The sequence below is a fragment of the Toxoplasma gondii genome, chromosome VI (genome assembly GCF_000006565.2).
Source record: "Toxoplasma gondii ME49 chromosome VI, whole genome shotgun sequence".
Classification (NCBI taxonomy): domain Eukaryota; phylum Apicomplexa; class Conoidasida; order Eucoccidiorida; family Sarcocystidae; genus Toxoplasma; species Toxoplasma gondii.
The window spans coordinates 641,056-668,972 of record NC_031473.1 but is presented as its reverse complement, the minus strand read 5'-3'; the positions used below and the strand labels follow the sequence as shown (position 1 = coordinate 668,972).

General features: G+C 53.3%; 3 protein-coding genes across 3 annotated transcripts; 1 reads left to right on the top strand and 2 right to left on the bottom strand.

Annotated features, from left to right (window-relative positions):
* Positions 1-617: 617 nt before the first annotated feature.
* On the bottom strand, positions 618-9,984 carry TGME49_239440 (protein kinase (incomplete catalytic triad)). The gene is made up of 8 exons (XM_002366543.2): positions 7,251-9,984; positions 6,550-6,720; positions 6,065-6,214; positions 5,250-5,317; positions 3,660-4,950; positions 2,846-3,047; positions 1,927-2,265; positions 618-1,485 (listed from the first exon to the last, which is right to left on the bottom strand). The coding sequence occupies exons 1-8, from the start codon at positions 9,615-9,617 to the stop codon at positions 1,238-1,240; spliced, it is 4,836 nt and encodes a 1,611-aa protein (XP_002366584.2). The 5' UTR covers positions 9,618-9,984; the 3' UTR covers positions 618-1,237.
* Positions 9,985-10,291: 307 nt separating this feature from the next.
* Positions 10,292-13,257, bottom strand: TGME49_239430 (EF hand domain-containing protein). The gene is made up of 6 exons (XM_018780554.1): positions 13,072-13,257; positions 11,501-13,018; positions 11,378-11,442; positions 11,248-11,319; positions 11,145-11,192; positions 10,292-11,083 (listed from the first exon to the last, which is right to left on the bottom strand). Exons 2-6 carry the CDS (start codon positions 12,663-12,665, stop codon positions 10,892-10,894), a joined length of 1,542 nt encoding a protein of 513 aa, XP_018637663.1. The 5' UTR covers positions 12,666-13,018; positions 13,072-13,257; the 3' UTR covers positions 10,292-10,891.
* Positions 12,359-27,384, top strand: TGME49_239420 (protein kinase). The gene is made up of 8 exons (XM_018780553.1): positions 12,359-15,814; positions 16,118-16,551; positions 17,046-18,876; positions 19,407-19,646; positions 20,230-20,701; positions 21,147-21,355; positions 21,594-23,304; positions 23,747-27,384. Exons 3-8 carry the CDS (start codon positions 18,230-18,232, stop codon positions 25,757-25,759), a joined length of 5,292 nt encoding a protein of 1,763 aa, XP_018637662.1. The 5' UTR covers positions 12,359-15,814; positions 16,118-16,551; positions 17,046-18,229; the 3' UTR covers positions 25,760-27,384.
* Positions 27,385-27,917: the final 533 nt, after the last annotated feature.

The window sequence follows — 27,917 nt, the reverse complement described above, 5'->3', positions numbered from 1 at the left end:
CTGTGTCACCGTCTATGATTCGGTTAGTGTACGCAACATTATTACATCGGCGTACCCGTCAGACTCAGTGCACCTCTGTGTCTCGATATTGATGGATCGTGGTTACCGAGTCTGCCTGTCCCGTTCTGACACATAAGTCGCCCGTTGAGGATCGTCAAATATGGTGATCTGGTAGTCTCGTTCATATGCCTACACACACAGCAGGTATGTATCGCTGGCATGTGTGTCCCAGGCAAGCCTCCCTCAAGTGGTGCTGTATTGCGATTACCGTATTATAAGAATGTACCTACTATTCGTTAAAGCAGCAGTGGTCAATGTATAATTTCAGCCATGGTTTTTGACAGTTCAGCTCTCGGCTTCTTTGCTCGCATGAAAGAGGTCTACCTAACTCTGTTTGCATCCTTGTCCTTTTTGCTATCTGTCGGTCTCATTAACAGTACTTAAAATGCACAGAATCAAACTCGTCTTGAAATTTTTCTGAGTTTCCGTGTCGGCCTTTCGCGTCGGGCCATTTAGGTTTTCGTGTGAGTCACTCAAGAGAAGTGCCCGACAGCCGGACGCGTCGAGAGGAAAAGAATACGGGAAAAAAGAACCCTTTCCTTCTCCACTGTTTTCCACCAGTATCTGAGTTCGGTTTTAATAAAGACAAGCAAAACAGAAAAACGTGTTTTTAAAGATTCCTCGGAACAAGTTTCCGTAAGCCATGCGAGCTGAGAGCGGGAAACCTCAGGAAAACCGGCGTGCAGCCGTCGAGAGCGCACAGTTGAGAGGAGAAAGCACCTCCTCGTATTCGAAAAAAAATCGCCTTTCCCGAGAAACAAACGACCTCAGCGAATACCTGTTGACAAGCCTGCCATCTTTGATTCCCCCCGCCCGCCTCGCCAGTTACCGACGATGAAACGCGTTGGTTCTTTCTTTTTGTCATGGCAGGTGTTCGCTTAGCGTCTTGGGTGTCTGCACATCGAACCCAAGTGTGCGGCGACATTCGAGAAGAGTCTTTGCAGATTCGCAGGTTTAACAATTGCCGAAAACTGCCTTTTTCTCTTATTCAAAGCGATTCCGTGTCGTGCCGCTTTTTACCTAAGATCTGCTAACGTGCATGTCGTCCTTGCATGCATGCGTTTTTCCTTCGTTACACATCTGTACGCGTGCACTGAAACAGATGCTGCAGCCGACCGTACCGTTTTTCTCCAAGTAACTTTTCCTAGGTTATCTCTCTCCCGAGCGACGCGCATGTTTAGGTGTCTTGTGTTGTTTCTCCTTCCTCCATCAGAGCCTTTCCGGACTTTCTGCGGTGGACGACATCCCACGAGCAGGGATCTACGAATGACAAATCGACCTCCGGAGAGTTGTCCTCTCCCGAGTGGAAAGACTTGCATGCGCTCCCTGTCGAACTCGGGGAAGAACAGAGGTTTCTCCGTCGCAGAAACAGGCGTGCGAGGCCGCGCGAAACCGTCACACCCAGCGCGGAAAGCGAGAAAAAACCTGAAACAAAAAGCCAGAAACTGCGCAGAAAGGTAGCAGATGCATCGAGCACGCACCGAGAGAGAAACGAAAACAGAAAGTCGCTGCTTGAAGTGCAGGCAGCCGCGGAGGGTTAGACGGCAGGACCAAGGTGTTTGTCACTTTTGTTTAGCGCAAACAAGCGGAAAAAAAGACGCGCCGGACACACGAAGTTGTTTACGATTGACATATGCGAACAGCTCCGGAGACTTACACCACCCGGTGGTCATAGCCGACGTGGAAGAGCCTTCCTATCGTGGAATCTTGATCTCCCACACTTTTAGCTGAACGAAGTCTTCTCTGGAGTGGACGGGTGAAGCGAAAGCAACTCAGAGAACTGGAACCCAGCTTTACCCCGCCGAGTGAAAGAAGCCATAGACGTTACTGAACGAGCTCTCCCCTCTCAACTTTACTCGTTCTTACTCAAGTTGTCGCTCTCAACGCCGCTGCTGCTCGTTTCCTTTGAAGTCCGCAGCGCCTCCGGTCTGCTGTCGCTCTCTTCGTGCTTCGTCCCCGGGAGATTCTTCGACGTTCTTCCCCGTCCTTCGCAGTCTCGTTCCGCCAAGTCGGCCGCTTCGCCTCGTTTATCTTTTATCTCCGCTTGTGGATGCGTTTCTGCCGAAACGGTGGACCGAGGTTTGCCGGACGCATGCGAGGCGCCAGAGAAAGCCGAGCACGAAAGAGGGGAGGCGCAGACCCGGTAGCCTCGGCGAAAATACCGCAGACGCAGCAGAAACCCGGTCGACGGACGCTGACTCGGATCTACGGACAGACGGGAACAGACGAGAAAAGTACTAAAAAAGTAAAAATGGTAAACGACACAGAGATGGAGGAAATGGGCATGAACGCGCAAAGGATAAGGGGAGAGGGGTGGAAGAGAAACAGAGAAGAACGAACATCCTACGAGCACCACAGAGAGAAGGAGGGGGAAAAGGGACCCAAAAATGAGGGGAAAATAAGCGATAAAAGAAGGAAAAGGAAAGGACACTAAGACCGGAGACTCCACGGGAGAGGACACAGCCAATCACATAAAAGTAGGCGACGAACGTTGCAAGACCACAGGCCTCGAATCGACCACCCAGGCTGCGTTGTCTCTTCCTCCTTTTCTTCTTTTGACGCCGTCTCTCTCTCATTTGCGCCTTCTGTTTGTCTTCCACTGTCGCTCGCTGTTTTGTGCCTTCCTCCTTTTGTCTGTTTTATTGCTCCCTTCCCGACCATCACTCCTCAAATCGTCGCCGTTCTCTCTCTCTCTGTTTTTCCCTTTTCCTTCTTCCCTCTCTTCCTCTTTTCTCTTTCGCCTTTGTTCTCTAGTCTGTTTCCGTACGTCTCCTCTCCTTCTCACCGGGTTGAAGAAGCATTTTGAGGAGGTTTTTCGTTCCATTTCCAATGACGTTCGGGGGGATATGGTTGTCAATGAACTCGTGAAGAAAGTCTCTCGCGTTTTCGGCGTCCAGGACGAGAAGCGCGAGAGGCGTCTCCAGTTCCCACATGAAAATGCCCGAGCAAAGTTCGAGTAGAACGCACCCCAGGGACCACAGATCTGCCTGAAAACAACGCAAACCTGCAGTCACCGGACTTTCTTGAACGCGACTGTCTCGCTCAATCCTGTCTTTGCTCGACTTGGTTCACGCATACACCCGACGCCAAAGACCCCTCTGCGCTCGCCGCTACGCATGCAAAGACCTCTCTGCAGGTGCCCCGTGAGCAAAGCCAGTTAGTTGAGAGATCCTGGACTCAAAGAGACGAACCCTAGAGAACGGAGCTTCACAGCGAAAAGAGCAGAAGAAAACGTTTTCAAAAACACCACTCAAAAAACTGAACACACGCAAACCGACAGTGTCATACATTCAGAGGCAAATTAATATATATATATATATATACATGCATGTATAGCTATGAGTGTATCGTTGTGTAACAGGTGAGCGTACTAACATGAGTAGGCTAAGAATCGAACCAAGGCACAAATTCTGAACACATCTCCTTCTGTAACCACACAGTCCTATCTATCTAGCTGCATGTACATGTAAGTGTATCCACATTATATATATATATATATATATATATTAGGCGCATGCATGGGCATATAATAAGTCCTAAAATCCGGCTGCACACATGTAGCCTCTATCCTGACAGGTAAAGTCTCCCGGATTTCTTACGGCTTTTCCGTATTTCTCGTCGAGCAAGATTTCGGGAGCCATGTAGCAGTCTGTCCCCGCTTGGGACATGGCGGCAGAGCAGGTGTCTCTGTGCAGCGAGGACTCGAGACAGAACGGGCGGAGCTGGGCTCTTCTCTCGCGGGTCTTGTTGCCCCCGTCTCCCTCGGTGTCGCTGAAGAAGCGGGAAGGCGAATGTCGGCAAACAGCCGAGGCAGAGGCCGGAGGGAGGCGAAGCGAGGGGAACGGCTGCTCGCAGGCGCGGCGAGGAACGGTCTGAAGCGGCATTTGCAAGCATCGCTGAGGACTCTCCAAGGAAGAAGAGTCGAGGCCAGAAGTATCAAAGAGGAGGTCGCAGACGGTGTCGAACCCGCGAACGAGGAAGCCGGAAAACGCCTGAAACAGCCTCTGCGCCCAACGCTTCAGCTGTACATACACCCCTCCGAGCAGGCCGCGAGTCTTGACGGCTTCGCGGAGCGCGAGAAGAAATTCTGCAGTGTCGTGTCGATCGCTCGAGGAGAACTCTCGCGTTTCTCTGGCCAGTTTTCTGGCCTCTCCTGAGCCGGCGTGAAAGCTTCCCCTCGCGCGCCCCTTACCAGGTGCCGTTTTCTCTTTCTCTGTCGCTCCGAGTTTCAGGGTCAGAGGTTCGACTTCTACGCGCGAGGGGTGCTGGCGGTGCCCTTCTGCTTTGCCAGACTCTCTCCGTCTTCGTCGACTCTCTCCTCGCCGCAAACAACCCGCGACTGTCAACGCCTTCTCTCCTCTCTGTTTCCTGGCTTCTTCGTCTCTCCCGTCGCTGCGTTCTCTCGCTTTGTGTTCTTCTTCTTTCGCGGGTGAGGCTTCCCAGGAGACGCGGTGGAGGGGCACGGGGAGTGTTGTCGCGGCCTGGGCTCCGTTCCTCGTTTTCTTTCTGCCGCGGTGCTCCGCTGCTGCTCGCCTGTTCCACCCATTCACGGAGGCGGAAGGCAACGTTTCTTCGTCGGAGTCGACGGAGACAGCTCCTTGAGCGTCTCCTCGACGGCTTTCCAGTCTGCCGCCTTTGCGACCCTCCATGCTGCGATCCCGCGTAGAAGGCGACGCCGAAGAAACGCGCTCGCGACACACGCCTCTTCGCAGGCGCGGGCGCGAGAGATCGCCGAGAGACAGAGGAGCAAATGGACAAGCATGCGGCTGCGGAGGACCCACAGACCCCATAGCCGCAGGGCGAGGCCCAGGCGTCGCGCGACTCAGTCCGAAATCCCCCAGACGAATTGACCCGTCGCGCGACAAAAACACATTCTGAGACTTGATATCTCTGAAAAAGAAAGAAACGAAACGGCGACGAAAGCTCATCTGAATCTGCGGCCAGTACCATACATCAGTGCGTCCATCGCTCTCTACTCTTTCTTTCTCGGCCTCTCGCTATCTGTTTCTCTCTGTCTCTATCTCCATCTTCCTTGTCTCCCTATGTCTCAGCCTCATTCCTCTTTTTGTGTTGTTTTCCTCCGCACACCGCGTGCACAGTACTTTGCCCCTCGAAGGCGCACTGCCTTTGCGCCTCGCGTCGCCAGGCTGTACACACAATGCGAGAAGAAAGACCGGGTGTCTCCGTACCTGTGAATCACATTTCGCTCGTGGAGGTAGTGGACTGCTTGGACAAGCTGGAAGAACCAATGCCGAATCTGCAAGCGCCGCACAGGAAAAACCGCAGACGCTCTCGACCAAAGCACATGAACTTCCATGCACATACATATATACACACTGAAGTACACCTCTCTGTTCACATCTCTTTCGATGCATGCGTCTAAGCATGCATAACACATACAGATATCGATAACCCCGCATGCACATGTGTGGGGTTTTACGTACATCTGGATAAACAGAATGCATCTGTGTTATCCGTCTTGAATGGGCTGTGTCGGATCTGCCTTCGTTCAGAGAGAGCGGTTTGTCTCCTGATGCTAAAACGTAGCTCACTCGCTTCCAGCCTCCTCCAGTTCCCTCCCGTTTTCTCCTATCCCTCGCACACTAATACGTGTACAGACACATGCGCATGCACAATCATATACATATATATATATATATATGCATATATATATATACATAAATATAAAGTGCGTCCACACGCATGTGCAGAAGGCCTAAATGTAATTCAACTTGAAACTAAGGCCCCCATGCACGTCTATCCTCTACCCATCCACATAAATGCACGTACATGTATATATATTCATATATATATTTTCGCATATTTATACATCCATATACATATACATATATATACATGTATGTATATATATATATATATGTGCGTAGGTACAAATATGCAGAGGTGCTCGTTTACCTAGGTGTGAACTGAGTATTTGTGTCGCATTTCAGCTAGGGTGCGTGTGACTGATCGAGGAAGAACTCAGTCGACAAAAGGTTCTCACTCGTTTTTCCGTCAAGCTGCGATAGGAGCGGTCTATAACCTGCTTCACGTCGCCGTTTGGACAGAATTCCATGACAATCATGAAGAAGATTTTCGCCTCGACCGAGCCAAACGCCTGTTCTCTGTGAATGAAGTCTGTTTCGTACCCCACCTGCGAGAAGAGAAGGATCCCCAGAGAGAAGACGCAAGCCCTCACTGACGAATGCGAACACACCCTCGAAAATAAAGAAACGCGCGAGGAGCGAAAAGAAACAGCGAGAGAAACTTCACTCTGAAGACACGCAGAACAGGCTGCGTGGACAAGCCGTCCCGCAGACACCGAAATCAAAGAAACGGAAAGGGAAAAACCGAACGCGAGAACCTCGCTCGGGAGGTGGAGAGACACCGGACTTCGAGGAAGACGAGAAATAGGAACAGGATTACAAACGCAGAGAGAATAACGGAGAGAAGCTTTTTCATTTCTTGTAAAAACAGGAAATGCCTTACAATGTATTTGTGCGTAAGATTCGCCAGGCGCCGTGCTTCCTGCTGATACGAGTCCGCTTCCGTGATATCTTCAACTTGAATCTTCTTCAAAACTGCCAACGAACTTTCTCGTCTGAGTGCGCCTCCTTGCCGGCTCACTACCCACACGGTTCCGTAACCCCCACTGCCCAGCTGTACAGACACAGGACACAAGCAGTTTTTTAGAAGCACTGCAGCCTGAATCGCATGCATACAATATACAATTGTATACACCAATGCGCACAGACAGGCGAGTGAGTAATTGTCTTCGACTCTACCAAAGACGTGCCCTCTGCCATTTACATACAGCCATATGTGAAAGGAAAGGAGAGCGTGGACCGAGAGACCAACATAGAGGTCTACATGGCTAGAAGGAGAAACACATACATAGAAACTCCTACGTAGGCCGACATAGGAAACCCCACATAGATCTCGATAGACAGAATTGGACAGATCTCAACAGCTGCATCGATCTCGATACATCGACTTCGGTAATATCTAGATACACAGAATTAGAAGACTCTAAGTAGAACTGGAAACGTCTGGATGTACAGACCTAAATAGATGCACCTACATCGACGTGCGACCGATTTTTCGCGCGTTGTGTCTGCGCGAGTCGATCCGACTGAATCTTCCATGCACCTCTCTGCCTGTGTTTCTCCCCCGCGACTTTCTCGCTTTACCTTGTACTGGAGAACATATTCTCCTTTGCAGACTTTGCATTTGCAGCATCGCGAGAAGCCAACAGAGATTTGGACGATGTAGACGCATCCGAGGCCACAGAGAACCGAGAGCACTGCGAGAGCAATGAGGTTGTCGCTTGTCAGCGGCAGCTGCAGAGACTGTACAGACGCTGCATACGGGTGTCCAGGTTGCTCCTTCGCTGTCTCCTCTCTAGCCTCACTCACGTCTCTGCCAGCCTCGCCAACTTCCCTAGTTGCATCCCTGCTGCGCGTCTCTGTATCCCCGCTTTCGGGCGTTTGATCGCTGGAAGAGCCAGCCTTTGTGTCGCCGGGGCAGGCGAAGGCGTAGGGCGCGGCTGGCCACGACGGGGGCGTCCGCCAGTGCGTCCAGAGCTCGAGAGTCGCGAAGAAAGACGTCGAAAACGCGTTTTCTGCTAGAGAGTTTCTCTCTGGAGAGACACGAGGGGCGAGGGTCGCACCTGCCGCTTCGGCGACGAGAAGAAAGGGCAAAGGGACAGAGCCCGACCGTGGTGCCCTGTCTCTGGGGTCTCCTGAGATGGAAGGAGAAGCTGAGTTCTCCGAGGGGAACGCGAGGGCAGAAGACGAGAAAAGAAGCATGTCCACGAGGACGAACCGCACGCAGAGAAGGGAAGGCTTCCAAGCGGCTGCCGCAGAGAAAAGCAGTCGCGCGTCGCCTCCCCGCCAGACCGAAGGTGACACGAACGACGAAAGGGCGAAGGACACAAAGACAGAAAAGGCTAACAAAAACGGAGGCGAAGCGGGCTCCAGAGAGTCCGAATAATACGGACTAAAAGACGCAGAGAGGTTAGGGTCTGAGGAAGACAGCGCCGTCTGGAACTCACGCAAAAGACCTCTTGTTCGTGTCGGGAAATCAGGCGCGTTCTTTTCTTTGAGGTATCCGAGAGACGCCTTGACGCCCGTGTCTTCCTGTGCCTCGCATCGAGACAACGAGTCTGCGTTGAAGAAAAAAGAGTCCGTATCACGAGCCACAAGCCCTGGAATTCGTGCGGCATCTGCGCCAGGACTCAACCTCCGAAAAGAGGGCAAGAGATCTCCATCAGTTCTATCGCCTTCCCCGTCTGCGTTCTCTCCACCGCAGCCCCACAGTCGACACCTCGAGGCTTTCTCGGCCCCGACTAAACAACGCACTGGTCGTTCTTCGCTGCACACCGAAGTTTTCGGCCAGAGATTTCCAAGCAGCAGACTTGTCTCGTCCGAACCTTTCATATTAGACAAACGCGTCGGTCCTTCTGGAGGTCCACATGAATCCAAGTGTCTCTGAATGTCACCCTGCCTCAGGTGTGGCCTGCTCAAAATCCCTGCCTCGGAGGAGACCTTCGCTTCGCTCAAGTTGACGGCGTCCGAGAGACGCACGCCGCGAATGCCACGACAGCCGAGCCGGTCCCTCTTCGGTGCTTCTGTCGGCATTCCAGTGCAAGAAGTCTCGTTGCTTAACAAGACAGAAACGGACAAGGCATCCCCTACCTCCGTCGCACCAGGTGATGCCAAACAGACTGTTTCTGCGAGTGCTTTCTCTCGTGCAGAATATGCCATTTGCCCTGAGGCGGGGGACGACAGAAAAATGGCTTCGCTGGTTTTCAGTTTCTTCTGCACTGAACACCTGCGTATGCCTCCTCGCCCTCCACACCAGTCGCTTCCTTCCAGCGTGTTGGGTGCCTGCTGTCGCGATGTGTAACGACGAGCCTCGCGGCGTCGCGGTCGTCGAGGAAACCGACAGCGACCCAGGGAAGCAGCGATCACGGAACAGTCTAGAAAGGCGGAAGCTCTGAGGAAGGGGTATGAGGAACGACGGAGCTGTTGACTTTTTCGCCGAGTATGCACGGAGGAGCAGGAAGGAATCGCCCGGTGGTGTTTTCGCGCGCGACGCAACGCCATCGTTTTAGGTGTCTTCGATGCGGATCCAAATGGAGCTGAGACACATGCGTCAGGCGAAAGGCCCTGGTGACACGAATACGGCGGCCCTCCGACGCTGTCGAGACTGATGTTACACGCGAGAGTACAGGCGGACGCATCTCGGCCGCCGCCTTCGGGTTGGCAGGGCGCGCCCTTGAGCGCACGCCGCTGCTTCAGCCGCGGTCGCCATCCGCCGCCTACACGGTGAGGCAAAGCTCTGTCATCTCTTGGAGAGCACCGTCGACGATGGCATGCAAAGAACGGGTGAAGAGGAGAGGCCGCGCCGTGGTCTCGCGAAGCCGAGGCGGAAGTTTCGGCAGAAGCCGACGGGCGCGGTGAGGGATGAGGAGACGCCAACGTGTCTGGGACCGCCAGACAAATTGATGGCAAGTGGTGAAGAACGAGCGTGAGACACAGAGACGGATGATGCATTTTGGAGACCAACTACCGAAATGCACTGCAGGGAAGACACAGGAACATCAGAGCCATGCTGCGAAAAGCGGTTCAGGCAAGCCAGGTCTGTACAAACAGACAGCACGACTTTCCCACACGCGAAGAAACAACTTCCAAACAAGCTGGCGCTCAAGTCGTCAGAATTCGCGTGTCCGCAGCGAAATCACTGAATCCTCTTGGTGGCGAACAGTACGTCCGTCCCGCGAGTGTAATGCCAGCAAAAAGTGGCAGCTGCGTCAGAGGATGTTGACCAGAATGCAAGCCGGCAACACGAGGAGACTAAGTTCTTTACGCCCTTGCTAAACGTAAAATCCTCCAAAGCTATATCCAACAAAAATGCATCGGAAGAAACGCAACAAAAGCAGAGTACCACGGACAGTGTGCCCGCGAGCCACGACCACGTGGGCATGTGGCCATGCGGTCTCGCGGCATGCTCGCGGGCACGACCACTGTGCATCTTCTCTCAGAGAGACTCTGCCCTACTGAGACAAGCCAGTGACTTGTGCTGCATCTGTTGGGTGAAAAGTGTGCTATCTACAACGACATCGTTTTACTTCGCACCCTGCTTGGCCAGGGAATGGCTCAAAAGGGAGCCAAAGCGCTGTTCGGTGCACGTCGCGGCGTGACGATAAAACCTTGTCAGTGCGGCAGAGACGAGACTGTAGCTATGCAGGGATCAGCTTGTTTCAAGGAACACGAATCCCAGTAGTTCACTTGTACATCCTCAGCAAAAGGAAGAGAAAGAAACAGAGACATGTTCAAGAGTAGGCTCCGCCTCATATATGTTAGTGCAGTTACCCCTTGGAAGATCCTTCGTAAGGAGTCTAAATTGTCACACCGCTTGTCTCGCACACAAAGGGTAGCGCTGCTCCAGCGGTCTTATCTTCTGTACTCGGCTTCAGAAAAACGTCCAATATTCCGGTGCTGTAGGAGTAAGCTGCTCAGTCCAATTCTGTATGTGAAGGTACGGGCGCACGAACTGCGCCCCCAGTTCAGAGTGGTGGTGGTTGGACTGAGTAAACTGCCCTGTCTAATGTCCAGAAAGCAAAATACGTCACTCTCCTGGTCTCTAATTGATAAGCCTGGACTGGCTACGCTGGTAGTGTGCGGCTGATTCACGCTACCTACCATGTGTCTGAAGGGCAGTGCACGATCTCACAGAAGAGAAACGGATGTACGGGGTTGCCACCGGTAGCCACAGCAGTAAATCGTCTATGCTGTGTGACCCGTAGATCACAACGGTACTACCGTCACTAATGATGAGGTTCATGACCCTGCGGAAGAAGGGTTCGTGCCTGCTCCTCCGTAGCATGAACCCAAGCAAAAAGCTGCTGAGGCCTCACGAGTTCACCGTAACGACCTCCTGCTATATCGGCCATAAGCTCTGTTGCTTCGTTGGTCCAGACAGGCGGCCTGATTCCCTGCAGCTGATCAAGCAGCTCTTCCTGGCAAGTAGTTTCGTTATGATAGAACCGTGGAAAGATGCTCCATCCAGCAGCCGCTTACCATGGTTACAAAGCCGTCACCATCGGCGTCGATAGCATTAAACAAATCCTGAACATGGTGTCAGTGATTCCACAAGGGCCACATCGATAGTGTAGTAGCTCACGTTAAGTCGTTGCTCTTCTAGTGCTCTGTTCTTCATTTCAGGGGCATCGTCTTGGATGAGATATTGCACGAGCTGAAATGACTTATTCTTTGAGAGCGGTAACAACGTGGCCGCACGTTCGAAAACTCACTGTGACGAACTGGGGAAATACCAGTTCTCCCTTTTTATCAGTATCCAAAATCGCCATCCATTCATCTGTGCAGGAGTGCACAAATGCCTTTTAAAAGTACAGCTCAGTTCTATAATTGCGTACTTATCTTCCTTCTGCAATCGGGAACTCGCTTATCGAGCTCGAATGCCTTCATCATGAGGAACACGTTAGATAACGAAATCCGGGGTTCCTTGCCGTTTATCGAAAATGCTTGAAAGATGTCCTGGTAGCCGCGCTTAGTGTCCGCCGACAGAGATTCGTACACCCGTTTTGCCCGGCCAATCTCGTCCTGGATATTGTTCCGCTGACGCGCAAAAAAGATGTTGGCCTTGTGCTGGAGGAAGACCAGAATCTGGTGGTAGCGTGCGAGCTTTCGCCGCTGAATTCTTTCAGTGCTTCGTCTGAGAGCCTCGTTGTCGGCAAAATATCCCACGCTCGTGAAAATGGAGAACATCGCTGTGATGAGCGGGAAAACTGAGAGGCTCACGGTGACGATGACCAGCGGAACATACCCCGTCCAGTAACCCATCGGCTCGACGATAACGTGCTGAGAGTGACCCGAGAGCATCATTTTCGCCAAGCAGGCGATCGTAACAACGTGAACGAAGATGAGCAACTGAATGACGGTCTGCATGACTTTCGGGCCCCTCGCCCCCAAAAGAAACAGATTCTCTTGGCAGTTAATTGCCTTTGTACCCTGGATGAGGGCGCAAAAAGCATTGTTCTTCACTACAGGATCGAACGCTTCAATGGGAACTTCTCCAGGACCGCCGTGGTAGCCGGGCTTGGTCACATTCTGGATATGGTTCGCCACAGCCGCGCTCCCAGGCCAGAGTTTTGATAGTAATCTGGAGACGTACAGGTAGAGGAGAGCGGTGCAGAAAGCCAGCACCCCAGCGAGACCCAAGAAAAACTTCACAGTGTCTCTTGGACCGAACTCGAGTACTGGGCGGACGAGCAGCGCAAGGGCCATAATGACAATCCACGTCGAGGGCGAAACTTCTACAAGTTGGACAACCAGGGCTGTCAGCCTTTCAGACAGGTACTCGCCGAATGAGAAGCCTGCGTTTGGGTGGGCGAAAAGCGGGTTCGAGGGGTTGACGAATTTATACCTCAAAAACCAAAAGTTGAGGTGAGCCGTGGACACGCTTCCATTCTCCACTTTCTTCTGCAGCTCCATAAAATCGACGCGTTCGTATCTGAAATGTTGAATTTCAACGAAGAAATATTGATCCACCTCCAGGAATAGTAAGTTTACCTTCTCCATCTGGAAGTTGCGATGACTGCGGCGGCTAACATCAAGCCAATGGCGCCAACGAAGGTGACCATCAAGAGGAAGACCGTAATGTGCACTTGCTCAAAGAGTTCGAACAGCGGTGTTGGGGCAGCATATGGGTTTCCTCCTTCTTCTTTTATTTCCTCTATTCCGATCTTCTCGAGCTCTGTCTGTCCCAGTAAATTATCGCTTGCTTGCATTGTAAAGCCAAGTCTTGTCATTGCAAACAACAGCAGAGAGATGAAACCAAGAATTGTCATTTCCTTGTTCACAGCGTTAATGATCTCGAGAGCATGGTGCAGATGCTTTTCCTTGAGGGTTTCGATGATCGTCTCATGCGCCACCTGTATGTCTTTCTATTAACGCACTTCTTTTTTCATCGTCTATTATCTCTTACCTCGAAAATCAAAGTCAAAATCAAGATGCAGCCTAGAATCGCGATGGTCACGTGGTTGAGAAGGGAAGCATGCTCTGCAGCATTGTGGTTGTGGTCCCCATCTTCCTGACCAACGCTACCCATTATTGGAAGAGCAGCCACGAAGAAAAGGAACAATGAACGTCCTTTTTTCCCCATTTTCAATACGTCCTCTGTTCGCCTGTCTGTTGCTCACCAGACTCTGGAGGGAGTTGTGCATCAGCGAGACGTTATGCAGCTTCCCGCAAATGCACGGTTGACGCTCACTACAGACCGTAAGCCTAGTGTACATACAGGATTACAGTGATTTCGACTGGTTGAATACTTGAACGGAATTTGCAGAGTCTTATGTGCTAAGCCAGAAGATGCATTGCGTCCACCAGCAAACAAGTTGATTCTGCTAAGAACTTGTGCTTCGCGATTTAGGTGCACAAACTTCTGGGCAGATTTAGGCTGTGAACCCAGCGAATAGACTTGCCGTAGAAACCGTCCATACCATCCAAGTGCATAAAATACTGTGGCTTCTTCACAGACTCGCTGATGTTGGGCATGCCTTGTCCCTGAATAACGATAGCGGCTTTTACTAGTCTAGAAACACATGGCCTCCCGCGTCCGCTATTGATGATGAACAAAGGCGACCACAACGACCGCAGGCAGTTTAATGCCTTGCTAGGGCCAAGACGCTTTTACGGATTGAGAACGCAGTTTCAGTCGACCGCGATGGAGTTTACAAGGAAGGACACGGAGAGTCTCTGAAGCAGCACAGGGATTCGGAAGCTCGGTTGTCTGGAATCACACCAGCGGCGATAGGATACCGTGTAACGAGTGACTCGATCCCTCAGCCCGACTTCGCTGAAACTAGCGTTATTAGGACTCGACTGAATCGTTACGGCAGCGACTCATCACGAAATCGTGGCTAACAGGCACGATGACTCCGTTCGTTCTACCGTGACCGTCGCAAGGGGGATGAGAAACCGGGTTTTACCGACCGTCTGTCATCCCGCAGGAATGTAGGTATGCGCTGCGGTTGAACTCCAACGAAAACACGGTGCAGTGCTGCTTTCGAGAATGTCTAACCGGCACCGTACTCTCACCTATATAGAGTGTGATTCGGTTATTTCGGCTTAGCTGCCACGGAGTCATGCAACCACGAAAGCGCCAGCATTTGAAGCGAACAACAATCCCGTGTGTGGACTAATGGTTGAGGTTTTGGAGTAATTGGCAATGAGCAGGAGTTCTCTCGGACCCTCTTACCTTCAAGACATCCACGCATTCTGGCTTTGAGCAGAATATTGATGTTCAGAGAATTTCAGTTTGCAACTATATACGGGTGACGCTACGACTGTGCTGAGGCAACAGCTGTGAAGTAGACTTCTTCGATAGGAATTCCTAAATACACCGACGGGGAGAAGGCACGCAGTTGACACTGCTCTGAGATTTCCTGCTTGTCATGCTGGTCTAAAAGGACAGCCTACTTAAAGGACAAAGTGCGGTGGCTCCTGTGAAACTGTTGTGATACAAACAATAGAGAATCGGGTTCGTGGACGAGCGGAGCAGCGGATCCAGAATGATCAAAACAAAGGCGAATACATGCATCTACGATAGCACTGTGAACAGAATCAAAATATGAGTGGCAAAACACAAGGCAGTCGTGAGAATGTCTCTGCCACAACAATTTCTGAACTGTCATGCGTCGCAGAACAGAGTGCAAACTCGTGCCGTGGCTGCGACCCATGTACAACCAAATAACGATTTTGTTTTGTATGCATAACAAAGATATGCTCTGGAGTACAGTTTTCTGTAACAGAAGCAGCGTGGTGAAACGTAGTCTCGACACAGGTGACTTCCACAAAGGACCCTTTTTCCGCTGCGGGCGATCAGGGGCCACGCCGCGGCGCATCGCACGCTTGCGCCTCGATTTCTCGTGGCAACGCGCCGTTCATACCAAGGATACTTCCACGAAGCACGTGCGTGCCCGATGCTCTAGAAGAGTCTGCAATGCTGCTTCTTGCGACCATAATGGAGTTTTCCTATATGGCCGGCACCTAGAAATCTGCTTTGCTAAAGGAGGCCGCAGTACTCACAACTATTGCATTACCTCGTTGTGAGAACTGGATTCGTGCGCCGGAATGGTTGCCAACGACGTCGGCCCTGCCGTATGGGAAGCCGATGGTACTACGCCTCGCGGGTCTACGAAAAGGAACCCTTAAAGGCCAAACCGAGTTCCAAAGGAATGACGGAAGCAAAGACTTCCATTTTCGCGTCGGCTCTTCATCAAACTCCTTTTGTAGGTGGCTGTCGGCCCATCCTTGCAGTGGAAGTCACCTAACAGCCGCTGCGCAGCCGGTTGGCAGCTCGGCACGCTATACTGTGCGGACGGCCCCAGCAGCCTCTTCCCCCCCATGCCACTTTCGGAAGGGCCTTGTATGTTACACAGATGCTTGAGCAAAACAATTACCACGAACCGGACTTACAACTCATAAAAGCACATCTTTCAGGTCGATGGAGGGCCTGCACTCCAGTCTGTCACACCGTTTCGTGTCCGAGTGACGTCTCTTCTACACCCCTCAACGGCCTGCCGCGGTTTTCCATTTTTCTGTGCTGCTTCGTCTATGCAGGGTCGAAAATAAAGTGAATAAACTACTTCCACGCACATTGTGTTTGAAACCGGTCTGTTATGTTTGCAATCTGCACCGTCTCCCGCCGTCGCTTTCCACACCATTTCGTAAGCGCGCGCAACCTCACTTCCCCCTTCCGACCGACCGTCCCAGCTTCACACCAGGCGAGAAGCGCACAGTTCGACCTTATTTTAGTGGGCGGTCTGCGGCAAGGAGGCACGCCAGCTCGTCCCTCGTGGCTTGGCACACGCTCAGCCCTTGTTGGATCTTCTGGATAATAGTGCTAGGATGGGCGGCAGCCCGAACCCTATTTCTTCCAGTGTGTCGATCGGTTTTTGGAATTTTTTGGAGGAAATTACGTCTCCTGACAACTGTCTCGATTCACGGTGTGTTCCGCTTCTTTTTGCCAGGAAGGACAGTCCTACCGCTGAATCGTCGTGGGGCGGTGGCGTGTGCAACCGGCCCGGAGAGTCTTCCCGGTTTCGGGCACCGAGAGATTGGGAGGGTCTCTTGGTCTCATGATCATAAGAGATATGCGATTGCTGCTGAGGCCGCCGTTGGCTTGTGTGGCGCCTCGTCGATCGCTCGTCTCAGCACACGAGCACACTTTCTTCTAGTATTCCAGCCTTTTTCGTCTTCTTTGGTCCATGTCTCCCGCGGCCGGTTGTCCCGCAGCCGAACCTTGGTCGCCTTTTGCCGCGTGTTCCCTGCTAGTACGAGGCCGAGCGAGAGGAGCAAATTATTGCAACGGGTATTTGATTCCAGGGTGCTGGGGCAGGATCTTGTCATTTGCGTCGCGGTGGCCTGGAGCTCGTCTCGAGTTTTTGCCTACATTTTTTTCGGGGTAAGAAACGTGTGCGTCTCGCGGCAACGTCTGCCACACTGTTCTTGTTTCTGCGGAGAAACGAGTGCGACGGAGGGCTGCAAGAACCGGTTCCGACGACGGCGTGCTTGTCTGCAAACCTCTCGTTGCTTCTGCGTGACCAGCTGCTTCGTCTGCCTTTTGGTTTCGTCTCGAAAACATCGACGGAGCTTTCTCCTGGTGATTTTTTCTCTTCCAAGTGCTCGTTTCACCGCTGCGCCGTCAGAGGGAACTCGTCTCTTACATTGCTCTCTGTCTCTGGCTTCTCTCACGGCTTCGGTCCATCTCTCAGGCAGCCGGGATGGCATAGATCTGCTGGTGGGCCGTGCTTCATCCTCGTCTCAGTTTTAGCAGTGGTATTTTTTTTCGGCACCGGCTTGTCGGTGTTTTTGCTCTCTCTGCGTGTTGTTTTTTCTCTGCACGCGGTCAGAAGACTAGTCAATCGCGTCGCACCTGTTGTTTCGCGATGCTTGCAGGGGCTAGGCAGCCGGACGCTCCCTCGTTTTCCTCGTTTCTTTTTTGGCACTCAGTCTTCGTCACCATGCGTCTTTCTCTCTCGTGAATCGAACGTACTCGATGCGTTTGTCATGCTACCTTGCGGAATTGAACCTTGTGGCGGGCCGTGTAGCAGGTCGGGGCTCTCACGCTCAGAAAAAAGTGTCGAAAGGATCGACTTCAGGCTCAGGAGGAAAGCGTCTGGTTTGCGCCGAGATGAATCACGAGAGGGAGCCAGTTCGGGCTCGCAGAAAGATGCTTACTTGGCGGCCGGGACACGGCGATACTCGTTGAAGAAACTCCGGCATTTGCATTCCTCACACCATTGTTGGGTTTGTGCTTTCGTGTTCAAAAGCGGTCGCGAGAGGGCACCCATGTAAAGCAGGGGAGTGGACAAAGTTCCAGAGTCTGCCAGTCCCTCCAGTTGAATCCCTTTCGGCGTTTTTTTATCAGCATCGTGTAGACACGCCAAGATCTCTATTTCGTTCCAGTTCATTTGTCACGCTTCTTGTATACGAGGGTTGTTTGCCCTGGATCGTTTTTGTGTGTTGTAAAAAAGAGAGACCTCTTCCGCTGGTACCACTGTGACACTACAGGGGGAAAATGGTAGCCTGGTGCTCTGACACGATATCATTCGTTCGTTGTATGTGAGACGCCAGATCTCACCGTTTTGCCGTGCCTGTCGGATTGGAAGACTCTCTGGCAAAAGAGGCGGCAATCAGAGACGAAAGAGAACACAGACAAAAGGCGACCACGGCAGCAGCAAGGGCGCGAACGCGGAAGAAGGGAAGTTAGTGCTGTGTGTGTGTATCGTTGGGTACAAGTCGAAACATTTCAGCTACCCCAGCACCGTATTGCCCACACGCCCAAAGGGGACGTTTCTATGTGGTCAGTGTGGTATTTATTTTTGTGCTCTGCGAGTCATAAATGTTTTTACGTTTTTGTTCAAAAGTCTGAGTCTTTGCGATTCTTTGTTGCACCGAGTCTGCGGGTGTGCTCGACCACATCTCTGTGGACTTTTGTGTTCCCTGTTCCCCACTTCATTTTTCGTGCCTGATACTCTCAGGCTGCCTGTTCTTCCCAGTCTGTCGAAATCTCGGTTCTTTGTACCACACACATTCCCGTTTTTCCGGCAAAACAGTTCTTCGCTCCACCTGCCGCCACGATGGCTTCTTGTTGCCCCGTCTCTTCGTCTTTGGGGCTATCCCTTCGTCACGCCCAGGCACTCGACCCGAGCATTTGCGCATGCAGCGGCCCGAAGCCGCTTCACTCGCCCTCGTGCTCTCCTTCGACAGCCGCGTCTTCTTGCGCTCTGTCCTCTTCCCTCCCTTTCCTGCTTACACCGTCTCTCGCCTCTACGCGGAGCTGTAGCGACGCCGAGAACTCTCTCGAAGCGGCTGTGCTCGCAGCCGCTGGTGCATGCGGAGCCTGTGGACATGCGCCGCCTCGGACGATCCAGGTGTTCCCAGCAGGGACGTCCATTGAAACGCTGTACAGACTGGGCCCTGTTCTCTCGGTGTGCCAGGCCCAGCAAGCCAAGGAGCAGCGAGACGCAAATCGAGAGAGCGGGAAGGATGGGGAAAGTGGCGCCCGCGGGCAGAAGAGGCCTGAAGACGGCGCACGCAGTGAGGAGAGGACACACCAAAGAGCAGGCGACAGGCGAGGCGGGGAGGGGAGTGGTAAACAGGATGGAAAGGCGCCGAGTTCCACCAGGCCTGTTCTGCGCCACGCGTTCACTCGGGGAACCCACCAACCGAAAATCATTAAATCCATCGACAAACAAAGAATTCCTGCCAGCGCCGGCGGAGATAGGTGAGGAGTCCAGGGGGGAGAGGGTGTAGCGTTCGGTGTATCTTTCGCTTCGTGTTTTTTTAATGACGGACGCAGAATGTCGACCACACTCTATTATGGGATTGTTCGTCTTTCGCCACACACACACACACACAATGATGTTTCTCGGCGCATGATTTGGCGATCTTTTGAGTTGTGGAGAGGGGACTGTAGAAGTGGAAGGAGGACCGCGACACATTTTTGCCAGTCGCCTAGTGGACAGACAGACAGGGACGGGGGAATTTTTTCATGGAGCACTTGCACCGATGCTCAGGTTCTCCCCAAGAGTTGACTTACATTGAAGGGGACTTCCATCGTTGTTCCATCGTTGACAGTTCTTTGTTTTCTGTCGGACGTGTGCAGACATGGAGCTTGGATGAGCATGCTCTTGTTGTGACCCACTCGAGATAAACGGGGTGTCGAAGTGGCAGCATCCGTATGCATTTTCATGTGTGTGCGGACCTACGCGTCGCTTACGGCGTTTTTTGAATCGTGACGCTCCGTTTCTTCAGGCTTTGGCGACGCTTGTGCATGCGTTTGTTGAATCTTCCCGCTCACCGGAATGTTTTGTCTCTGGACGCGATCTACGAGGAGAAACAGAAGTTCTACTTTGTTAGCGAGAAGCTCGAGGGCGGAGAGCTGTTTGATTTTCTGTTGACAGAGAAAACTGTGGAGGAGCACATATGCCAGTACATCATCTTCCAGATTTTGCAGGCTCTCAATCACATGCACTCGAACCACCTTCTTCACAGGTGAGAAGACGCAGAATCGCGGGCGTCTCGCCTTGCATCTGACGGTCAAATATCGCTTTCAACATGATCATGTTCAAGAACAAGGAACTAATGAGCCGACATCGATATGTAGATACAGGCCGAGGGATACAGTTCCCCACAGTAACTGACCTGTTTTACCAGGCGTGAGCTACGCCCGGGAAACAAGTTAGAAACAGAATGCTTTAAGACAAACTGCGGTGTATGGGAGCCAGGCATACCCAACAAGCCACGCGAAACCCCGGGGTGCTTGGTCGGGGGTGCTCAGGTCGTTTGGTTGAGGAAAGAGAAACACCGAAAAGGGAAGACTCAGAAGCACCGGAGAAAGGTTTTGAGTCTAGGTAGTGAGCGAGGTTCCCCAGTGGTTTTTTTGTTTCGTGGATCGTCTGCCATAAGGAGACAGTTCGTCGCACAAACTCGACTTTTGTGAAGGAAAACGAATGGAGAGGGAAGTAACGAGACAGATAGGGGGCGGCTTGTCCGGTCTCCCAAAGGGTTCGCAAAACATCATTTTCTCGCATTTATTTTCGAGGTCTTTCTAATGTTTTGCCTTACTTATTTCCAGAGACATCAAACCGGAAAACTTGATGTTTCGTCGTCGTCGCGGAGCTGCGCCGCCTACGGATGGCTCGCAACCTGTCCCATCTGCGGGGTTTTCCCCGGGTTCGGGAGAGCACCCGTCGGAGAGTGAGTGTGGGGACAGCAGCTCGACAGGGGCTTCTTGCTTCGCGAGCGATTGCTCCTTCTTCTCTTGTGCAGACTCCGTTTCGGCGTTCCAAGGAAACGTAGGGCAACACAGAGGTGCCCCCCGCTCCGCGCTTACCGCCGTCGAGCTCGAACACGAGCTTGTTCTAATCGATTTTGACACCTGCAAGATGATGGAAGTGACGCCTCAAGAGTACGGAGAGATTGAAGGAGGGCAGAGACGCCTTGTGGGAACTTACGGCTACCTGGCCCCTGAGGTCTTGCGAGGAGGCGAGTACTCAGTCCAGTCGGACCTGTGGAGTGTCGGCGTCATCCTCTACATTCTAATGACGGTGAGAAACACAAGGAAGTTGATGAACGCGTGGCTGTTCAGCCCGTTTGACCAGGCTGATTTCCGTCTCAGTAAAAAACTGACTTTTTGCGGGGGAGGAACGGAGAGGGGTTCAGACCGCGACGGAATTTCCGTCTCCTGGAACAAGGCATGCGACGACATTCGGAAGTGGGCACTCTTGTGGTTTCTCGGCGATGAGAAATCTGAACAACTCGAGGATAGAAGCTGCATGTGTATCTGTCCCCAATGAAAGGCATCAAGGACACGAACCCACGCAGAGGCGCGTCTGTTGTGTGATGGGGCGTAGGTGAAGAGGCGTCTGAACAGATGCATATCTTCGTCTGGAGACACGTATTTTCTTTGTGGAGGTTCACGTAGATTTTTGGGGAGAAAACGCATTTGGATGGTGTGGAATATGGCGTCTTTTCTCGTGCATGTGACTACAGGGAATTCCGCCTCTCCCTATGGAGTTGCTTACTTCCGCGCGGGCGTCACTCATGGTTTTCTCCCAGATTCAGGAGAAACAGGGGGGAATCGACTACGATGTCTTCCCATTGCCTGACTTTCCTCTTGCTCGGGATCTTTGCCAAAAGCTCCTGCAAATCAATCCGAGACACCGGATGCCCTCTGCGCGCGAGGCCCTTCGCCACCCCTGGTAAGGCGAGAAAGAAAACGGAGTGGACAGCGAGCAGCTGGTTGGAAGAGGGGACCTGTGTCACTTCGGCGGCGCACAGCCTTCAGGATTGTCTCTCCAGGAAAGAGAGAGATGTGCAAGAAGGGGAAACGTAGAGACCAGATTGTAGCCACAGCCGACCACTCAGTGACGTGTAACGTGCTCCTTTCTCCCCGTACCCGCGAAACCCCCTGCGGTCGATTTTCCTTGCTTTTTTTAGGCTGCGCGATTTCACCCTTCGCTTCGGAGACGGCAGCCCGACTGCGGTGCCGCCCCCCATGCCTTCCCTCAAGCCATGTGGATGCAATGGCGCCTTCGGAGAAGCCATGTCGCTCCCCTTTGGTTTCCCCACGAGTGCTTTCAGTCGAGGCGCGAATGCGCGGTCGCGGCCGACTTTGGTCTCTGGCGGACTTCCTCAAGAATCTCCTCGCTGTATGCAGGCGACTCCCCTCTCAGTCGTCGGACTTCCTGGCGCATGGCGAGGCGGGAACGTCGCAGGAGCTTCTCAGGTCCCAGGGTATTCTTCGGGTGTGCCGCCTTACCGGTTCGAGGGAGAAGAGGGGTGGTGGGCCGCCAAGGGCGAGCAGCGAAATCCGGCGCCTCGCACTTGTGGGTCAGGATCCTGTGGGAGCGAATCATGCAGTCAAAGTCGGTGTCGGCAGGCGGCTGCTTCCGGCTTCTGCCAGGCTGCGCCGCAGGCGTGCTCGTACAAAGCTCCGTCTCCAATCGCCTTGGCCGCTCCTGGAGGCCTCCGACCCGCGGCCCCTGTGTCTTCGCCTCCGTCGTATCCGTCGTCGTCCCACTCGTGTTTCTTTCCTCCCACGGAGACGCCAGGCGCGAGCGCGTCCTCGCGGTCGACCTACACCGTAGAGTCTGTCGGGGCGTTCGCGTCTTGTCCGCCCCCGCTGCTGTCCCCTCCAAGGGTGCAGAACGGGGACTCGACGACGCCGACGAGCGAGGGCGCGCCGGCGGCGGAGGAGCTTTCCACATTGGGCGATGTTGAAGGCGGCCTCTTCTCAAACGATCGTGTCGGACTCACGACCCGACAAAACCCACAGGGGGCAGGAAACTGCCTCGTTTGGTTTGGCACTCCCGGGGAAGCTGCAGGGCCTCCTGGGGGGTCCGACGCGAGGCAAGAGGCGACGAGACACGCCGTGCATGCGGAGGGCGTTGGTGCATCCGCGTTTGCTCCTCCGGGGTCAGGAAGTGATCCGCGTTCCGGCGACGGCCGCATCGGCGCTGTTTTCACGCAAGTGGGTTCGTCGCCTCTCTTCGGACTGTCGTCTTCCTCGCCTGCTCAAGCTTGCAACATTCCTGCGGCCTCGCATGCAGTCGCCGCGGCGGGCGAGCCGTGTGGGACTTCTTCCCGGAACGTCTCTGCCTCCCTCGCGAACTTTGTGGACCTCTTTGGGAGGCCCTTGCCTGGGGGGGACAGAGGCAGAGAGCACACCGACCCCGTGACACACGACAGGCTCTTCGAGGCAGAGAAAGGAGACCCGAGAGACGCCGTAGGCTTCGCATTCGGCCACGCAGACCCAGGAGCCGCCATGCTCAGCCATGCGGCACCCACGGGGCCCCTCTCCGACGAGCAGATGATGGATGCGGATGGCAGTAACGCCAGCTCGCATCGCGGTGTGCCCACCAGCGAGACTCGCAGCAGGTCTTTGTCCGCCGAGAGAGAGAGGCAGAAGGATGCCAGGGTGGGGGCGAAAGCCGCAGACGCAGACCAACACCGAGGCGAGAACTTGCCTGTGTTCCCTGGAAAAGATCAAGCGGTCCACGTCGCGAGAAGCTTGGAGAAGGCGTTCTGTGCAGATTCAGAAGAGAGACAAGACGCCTGCATGGAGACCCCGGAGTTGGAGACAAATGTGATGCAGTGTGGAACACCAGCGCCGTACAGAGCCGTCGCGGTGACCGGCTGTATTGGACAGGTGAGAAGACCCACACAGAGCGAGACGTAGAAGCAAAAAGATACGAGGGACGTCCCTCTCCAGTATTCTCGGCACTACAGAGCGTATGGTTATTCCAGTCGGGTGTAAGTTTTTTAGTACTGTGAACACATAAACTCGAATTGTGAAAGCGTTCTAGGGGCTCAGAAAAATAAATGTGGAGTTCAGGTGGTGAGTCTCCGTTTTGTTGTGTCTTTCGAACAGCACAAATTGGTGTTCAAACATGATATGAAAAAGTGTGAGAGTGTCGGTGGAGCAGAATGGCCACCGTTGCTCAGAGGGGCTGTAAACTTTTCTGTTTGTGCGCGCGCGCCGATATGGATTTTCTGACGTCCACAGTTACAAGGGGTGTGTGTTGTCTGTCGGGCTTGAGAGATTGTGGCATGTGAGGAGAGTCGTATGTTCGACTGTCTTGGCTTTACAGAGTTTGTCGACGACGGCGCCTGCGGTCAAAGGTTCGAAAACTCTTCCGCTTCCGTGTCCTTCGTGGACTCCGACTTTCCACATCGGGAGTTGCGGGGCGTTTGTAACGCCGATGTTGGAGGAACGCCGGGAATCGTGCGGAAGTTCGACGACTCCCTCAACTGCATGCACGCGGTCAACGCGAGACCTCTTTCATCCCCGCCAGACAGACAGTCCTCAGGGGGCTGGTCCCAGTGTCTGTGGTCACTGCATATGCGTGGGGAACGGCCGAGATGGTCAGGAGGGCCGGACGGATTCAGCGCTCGTGCACACCAAGGCGGTTGCTGAAGGCGCATGCAAGGGCAATCCCCTGCATGCTGTTGGGACCTCCCGGAGAGAAACGAGGGGCCGAGGACCGGTCCCGTCGCCAAACAACTTTTCTGGAAATCTTTTTCTCGACAGTCCGCGAGGTCGACGGAAGCGCGTGGCATCTCCAGAGTGTTTCAGGGCGTCTGCAGGTGCTTTACCGACCGTCTCCGTCGAGACTGTGGGTGCGGTGACACCTCCGGCGTTTTCGGGGGCGAACTCGGGTCACAGTGCATGCGACGCTGCTACGTTTGCGCAGGATTTCGCGCCGAGCCGCGACTTCAGTGCACCGGAAGTCGCCGAGGAAAATGTGCCTCAGACGCCTCTCATCTCGTCTCCGTCTCTCTACCCAAGCACGCGGCCGTTCTTCGCAAGTCCGCAGACAAACGGAGTCTCCTGCGTGTCTCCCGTCTCCACTGCAACGACTGTTTCCTCCCTCTCGCAGGTGACAGGGTTGAGCACGGGCGCGGGGCGCATGGCCTCGGCGGTCCCGTCGCTTGTGCTCCCGCCGCAGTCGAGTGACCACCCGCAGAATCTTGGCTCGCAGGCGAGCGTTCCAGGAAGACCCAAGAACGAGCAAAGAACTGGAGTGAGTCGACCCGCTGGTCTCCAACCTCTCCAGCAGCAGCATCTCCATGGCTACGAGCTGCCGGCCTCCTTCTCGCTGCCTGCAGGGGGCCCCCATGACCTTGTGATTGACGCGCCCCTATCGTCTCCGCCGAGTTCGGGGCGAGCGGGGTGCACGCGTGCTGGGAAGCGGCGGTCTCTAATGCATGCGTGTTCAAAAAAAGGAACGAAGGAGAGCGGAGGGGTGGCTTCTGGACGCACTTCACCTGTTTCAGAGTCCCCGAGTCACACGTTGCAGGTTTCACGAAGCCAAGGCTCCGACTGCTTGCATGCGCAGCTCCACGGTGCCTCCTCGCTTTCGCCGTCATCCTGCGGCAGCAACACCACGAGGGCTTCCGGGGGTCGTCACAACTTGTGTGTGGCAACTGGACAGTCGTCGTTTGCGTCTTCCTTCGTCGCGTCTTCGCCTTGTTCGCCCGCGGGAGCCAGTGCATGCAACCCTGGACAAATCAATCTGCTCGATAGCATCACGGAGCGTCCGAACGTGGCGGACCTCTGTTTCCAGGCGACGTGCAGGTACCCCGGAGACAGTCGGTTCGAGGGCCGCGTGGGCTCTGGAACCTTGGAGGGTCTCGCCGGAGGTCTGAACAGTGACGACCATTTTGGAAACGGAGAGGAACTCTTTGCCAATGGCAACGGCTCCATGGAATCTTCAGAACATGAGGTAGGGACCGCGTTCGACAAGGCCCAGAGGTTCGACCTCGGAGTGCAAATGGGTCAAGGAAATCGAGGAATGGTGTACTCGACCGTACCAGTGGCTGATGCGCAGCTCTGTTTGAAGCCGTTCAACGATCTCAAGGCAGTGGAAAACTCTTTCGCGTTGCGCCCGCCCATGAGCTGTACAGGCGATCGCGGACGCTATGTCCAGGGCGGATACCTTCCGGCCGACGGAGTGGGTGGCGAGATCGGGGACGATCATGAAGACTTCATCCCGGGCGCCGGTGGGCATCCTGCTGTCACCGTGGTCGACACGCTCCAAGCTCTTTTGAAAGCAGCTGAAGACGTCTTTTCAATGGGCACAGCGGCTGGGGATTCGCTGTGAGGAACGTTGGTTTTGGTGGATCGGAATCGAGTCGGAAAAACCGGTAAAAAATGAGAGGGATGACGGCCACAGATGCAGAGGGTGTGTGGGGAAAAGAGAGAGGCTGTATCCATTATTTGCGATGTTTTCGAAACATCGGGCAGGGGAGGCCTTCAGTGACACCCAGCGCCGAGTGCATGAATGTCGATGTGTCGAGGAGCGTAAAGCTGTGAATCTGGAGATGCTGCGAAGCGGAAATGACCCTGCAGTTTCGGCGACGTACCATCGTCACTTGTATACTTTCGCTGTTCAATACCCTTTTCAAAAACACAGGGAAACGAGCGCCTTTTGGAAGGTACACCGTGTGATGGCGTGAACCGCAGGGGGTTCGCGCCAAACAGGGATTTTCATGATTTGTGTGGCTGAGTGATTCTTCGTAGATGCGTTTTTTCGGCCCTCTTCTGACTGTACATTTTTAAGAGACCCAGGACTCAGTCGCGTGTCGCAAGGTAGTGGGTCTTACTTTCGCTTTTTGGCATCCGTTGGAATCTTGAGCTGCAATTTTGGTCCGTGTCACTTTCAGAACGAACCCTTGGTCCTTTTTTACCGCTTTGTCTCGGGTAGTCTTCGTCTTCAGAGACTTTGTTCTACTCATTGATTCGTGGTGCGGGCTGCTATTGCTCAGGCGAGCTGCAGAATGCAGAATCTCCATGTTTAATCTTTTTCGAACATGTGTGTAACGCGCTTGTCAACCAACGAATTTTTGCGTGTTTTTCAGGGGTGTGCGTTCCAGAGGGAAATCGAAATGTGCGTTCTATCGGGGCTTTATTATATCAAAGGCGCATCGCAGACCTAATGGGAAAGGACTGAAAGACGGGAATACGTCGGTAACAGCAACCTCTTCCTGCATTATTATGGTTTGGTGTAAACGGATAGTGGCCGTCGTGCTGTTCCAGGGGCTGCTGTGTTCATGTTCACATACTGGGCAGTCGCACGCTTCGTATACACACACGTTCAGATCGCAGAAAGTCTTATCCGTGTTTGATGTTGTGTCGATTAAACTGTGGTAATAACTTGTAGAATTCTGCATCTGGCAACCGGAGCTCGTGTCTGTTGGTGAACTATTCGTGACAACTTCGTGAACGTCAACCAGATGATTTCACACAGCAACATAGGCAACTGGGACAATCAGCGCACAAAAGCCAAGAGGCACGCGATCCAGTCTGGTGTTTTTTTTTCAGTTGTTATACGAAAGGGTGTACCACTAGAATTGTAGTTCAGGGGTGCCCTCCCACGGTTCGGGGGCAGCCGAGATGACAACGAAAGTGATTTTTATCATGGTATCACTTTTTTCATCCCAAGTGTTCTGATTCTGTGGCAACCAATAGTGGTAGTCTTCAACGTTGCGCTGGACAAAACGACATAGAAACGTACACACTGACCGGAGAATCCAGGATTCAGTTAATGAATCTACAGAAGAGCTGACGCGCAGCTGTGCTTGTAGGTGCAGGCGAAACGGTTAGAGTTGTTTGTGTACCAGTAGTTTGGTAGAACGGCTGAGGCCGAAGCCGAAGAAGTGGTTTCTGAGTCCTAAAACAATGAAACAATTCGAGATGCTTTCCGGTGGTAACACCAATCTTCCTGGGTTTACTTCTGACTGGCATAGAGAGCACCGCGTACGGTTTTCCCTGAAGGCTCGCACGCCTGTGCGACAGTCACCACCCCGTACTCGACTATAGCGTCGAACGATTGTTACAAGAGGCCACTGCGACCAAACGAATCATCTCATCAGTACAACTGAGTCGCAACTATTTCCTTGTGAGTTTTCTCGGACTCGAATAGAAACTAGCACATGCAGCTACCCATTAAGTATCTGTAGGGATTCTCTTGAGAGTCCGCTTACACAGGACTCTGGCCCACTAATTAGCTTATGGTTTGCGTATGAGAAGGGTTTTCATGAGTCGTTGTCGGAATGTGGTTGTTATTTGAACACTAAAGGAGGCAGTTGTCGTTTTTTGTGTTAGTGGCGGAAGCCCCTCGTCACGGTTAGCCTTGTGTATACGGTAGTTGGTCACATTCCACTCTTCCCGACATTTAATACGCACGTTCCTTGAGCATATTGAATGACCGCTTAAAACGGCTTTTCTCAGTCTTTGCAGCAGCGTTGTCGGTTCATTTC

Bases quoted from the DNA above. Each gene is read 5' to 3' on its own strand.
- TGME49_239440 (XM_002366543.2), bottom strand. From the start codon at position 9,617: ATGCATCATCCGTCTCTGTGTCTCACGCTCGTTCTTCACCACTTGCCA. The intron at 5,318-6,064 runs GTGAGAACCTTT...CGGCGCTTGCAG, and splicing joins GCAGCTTGACGGAAAAACGA to ATTCGGCATTGGTTCTTCCA. The intron at 3,048-3,659 runs GTAAGAAATCCG...CGTTGTTTTCAG, and splicing joins ACGAGAAATACGGAAAAGCC to GCAGATCTGTGGTCCCTGGG.
- TGME49_239420 (XM_018780553.1), top strand. From the start codon at position 18,230: ATGGCTTCTTGTTGCCCCGTCTCTTCGTCTTTGGGGCTATCCCTTCGT. The intron at 21,356-21,593 runs GTAAGGCGAGAA...TGCTTTTTTTAG, and splicing joins GAGGCCCTTCGCCACCCCTG to GCTGCGCGATTTCACCCTTC. The intron at 23,305-23,746 runs GTGAGAAGACCC...TTGGCTTTACAG, and splicing joins TGACCGGCTGTATTGGACAG to AGTTTGTCGACGACGGCGCC.
- TGME49_239430 (XM_018780554.1), bottom strand. From the start codon at position 12,665: ATGGAGAAGGTAAACTTACTATTCCTGGAGGTGGATCAATATTTCTTC. The intron at 11,193-11,247 runs GTGAGCTACTAC...CACCATGTTCAG, and splicing joins TAGAAGAGCAACGACTTAAC to GATTTGTTTAATGCTATCGA. The intron at 11,084-11,144 runs GTAAGCGGCTGC...ACTACTTGCCAG, and splicing joins GTGACGGCTTTGTAACCATG to GAAGAGCTGCTTGATCAGCT.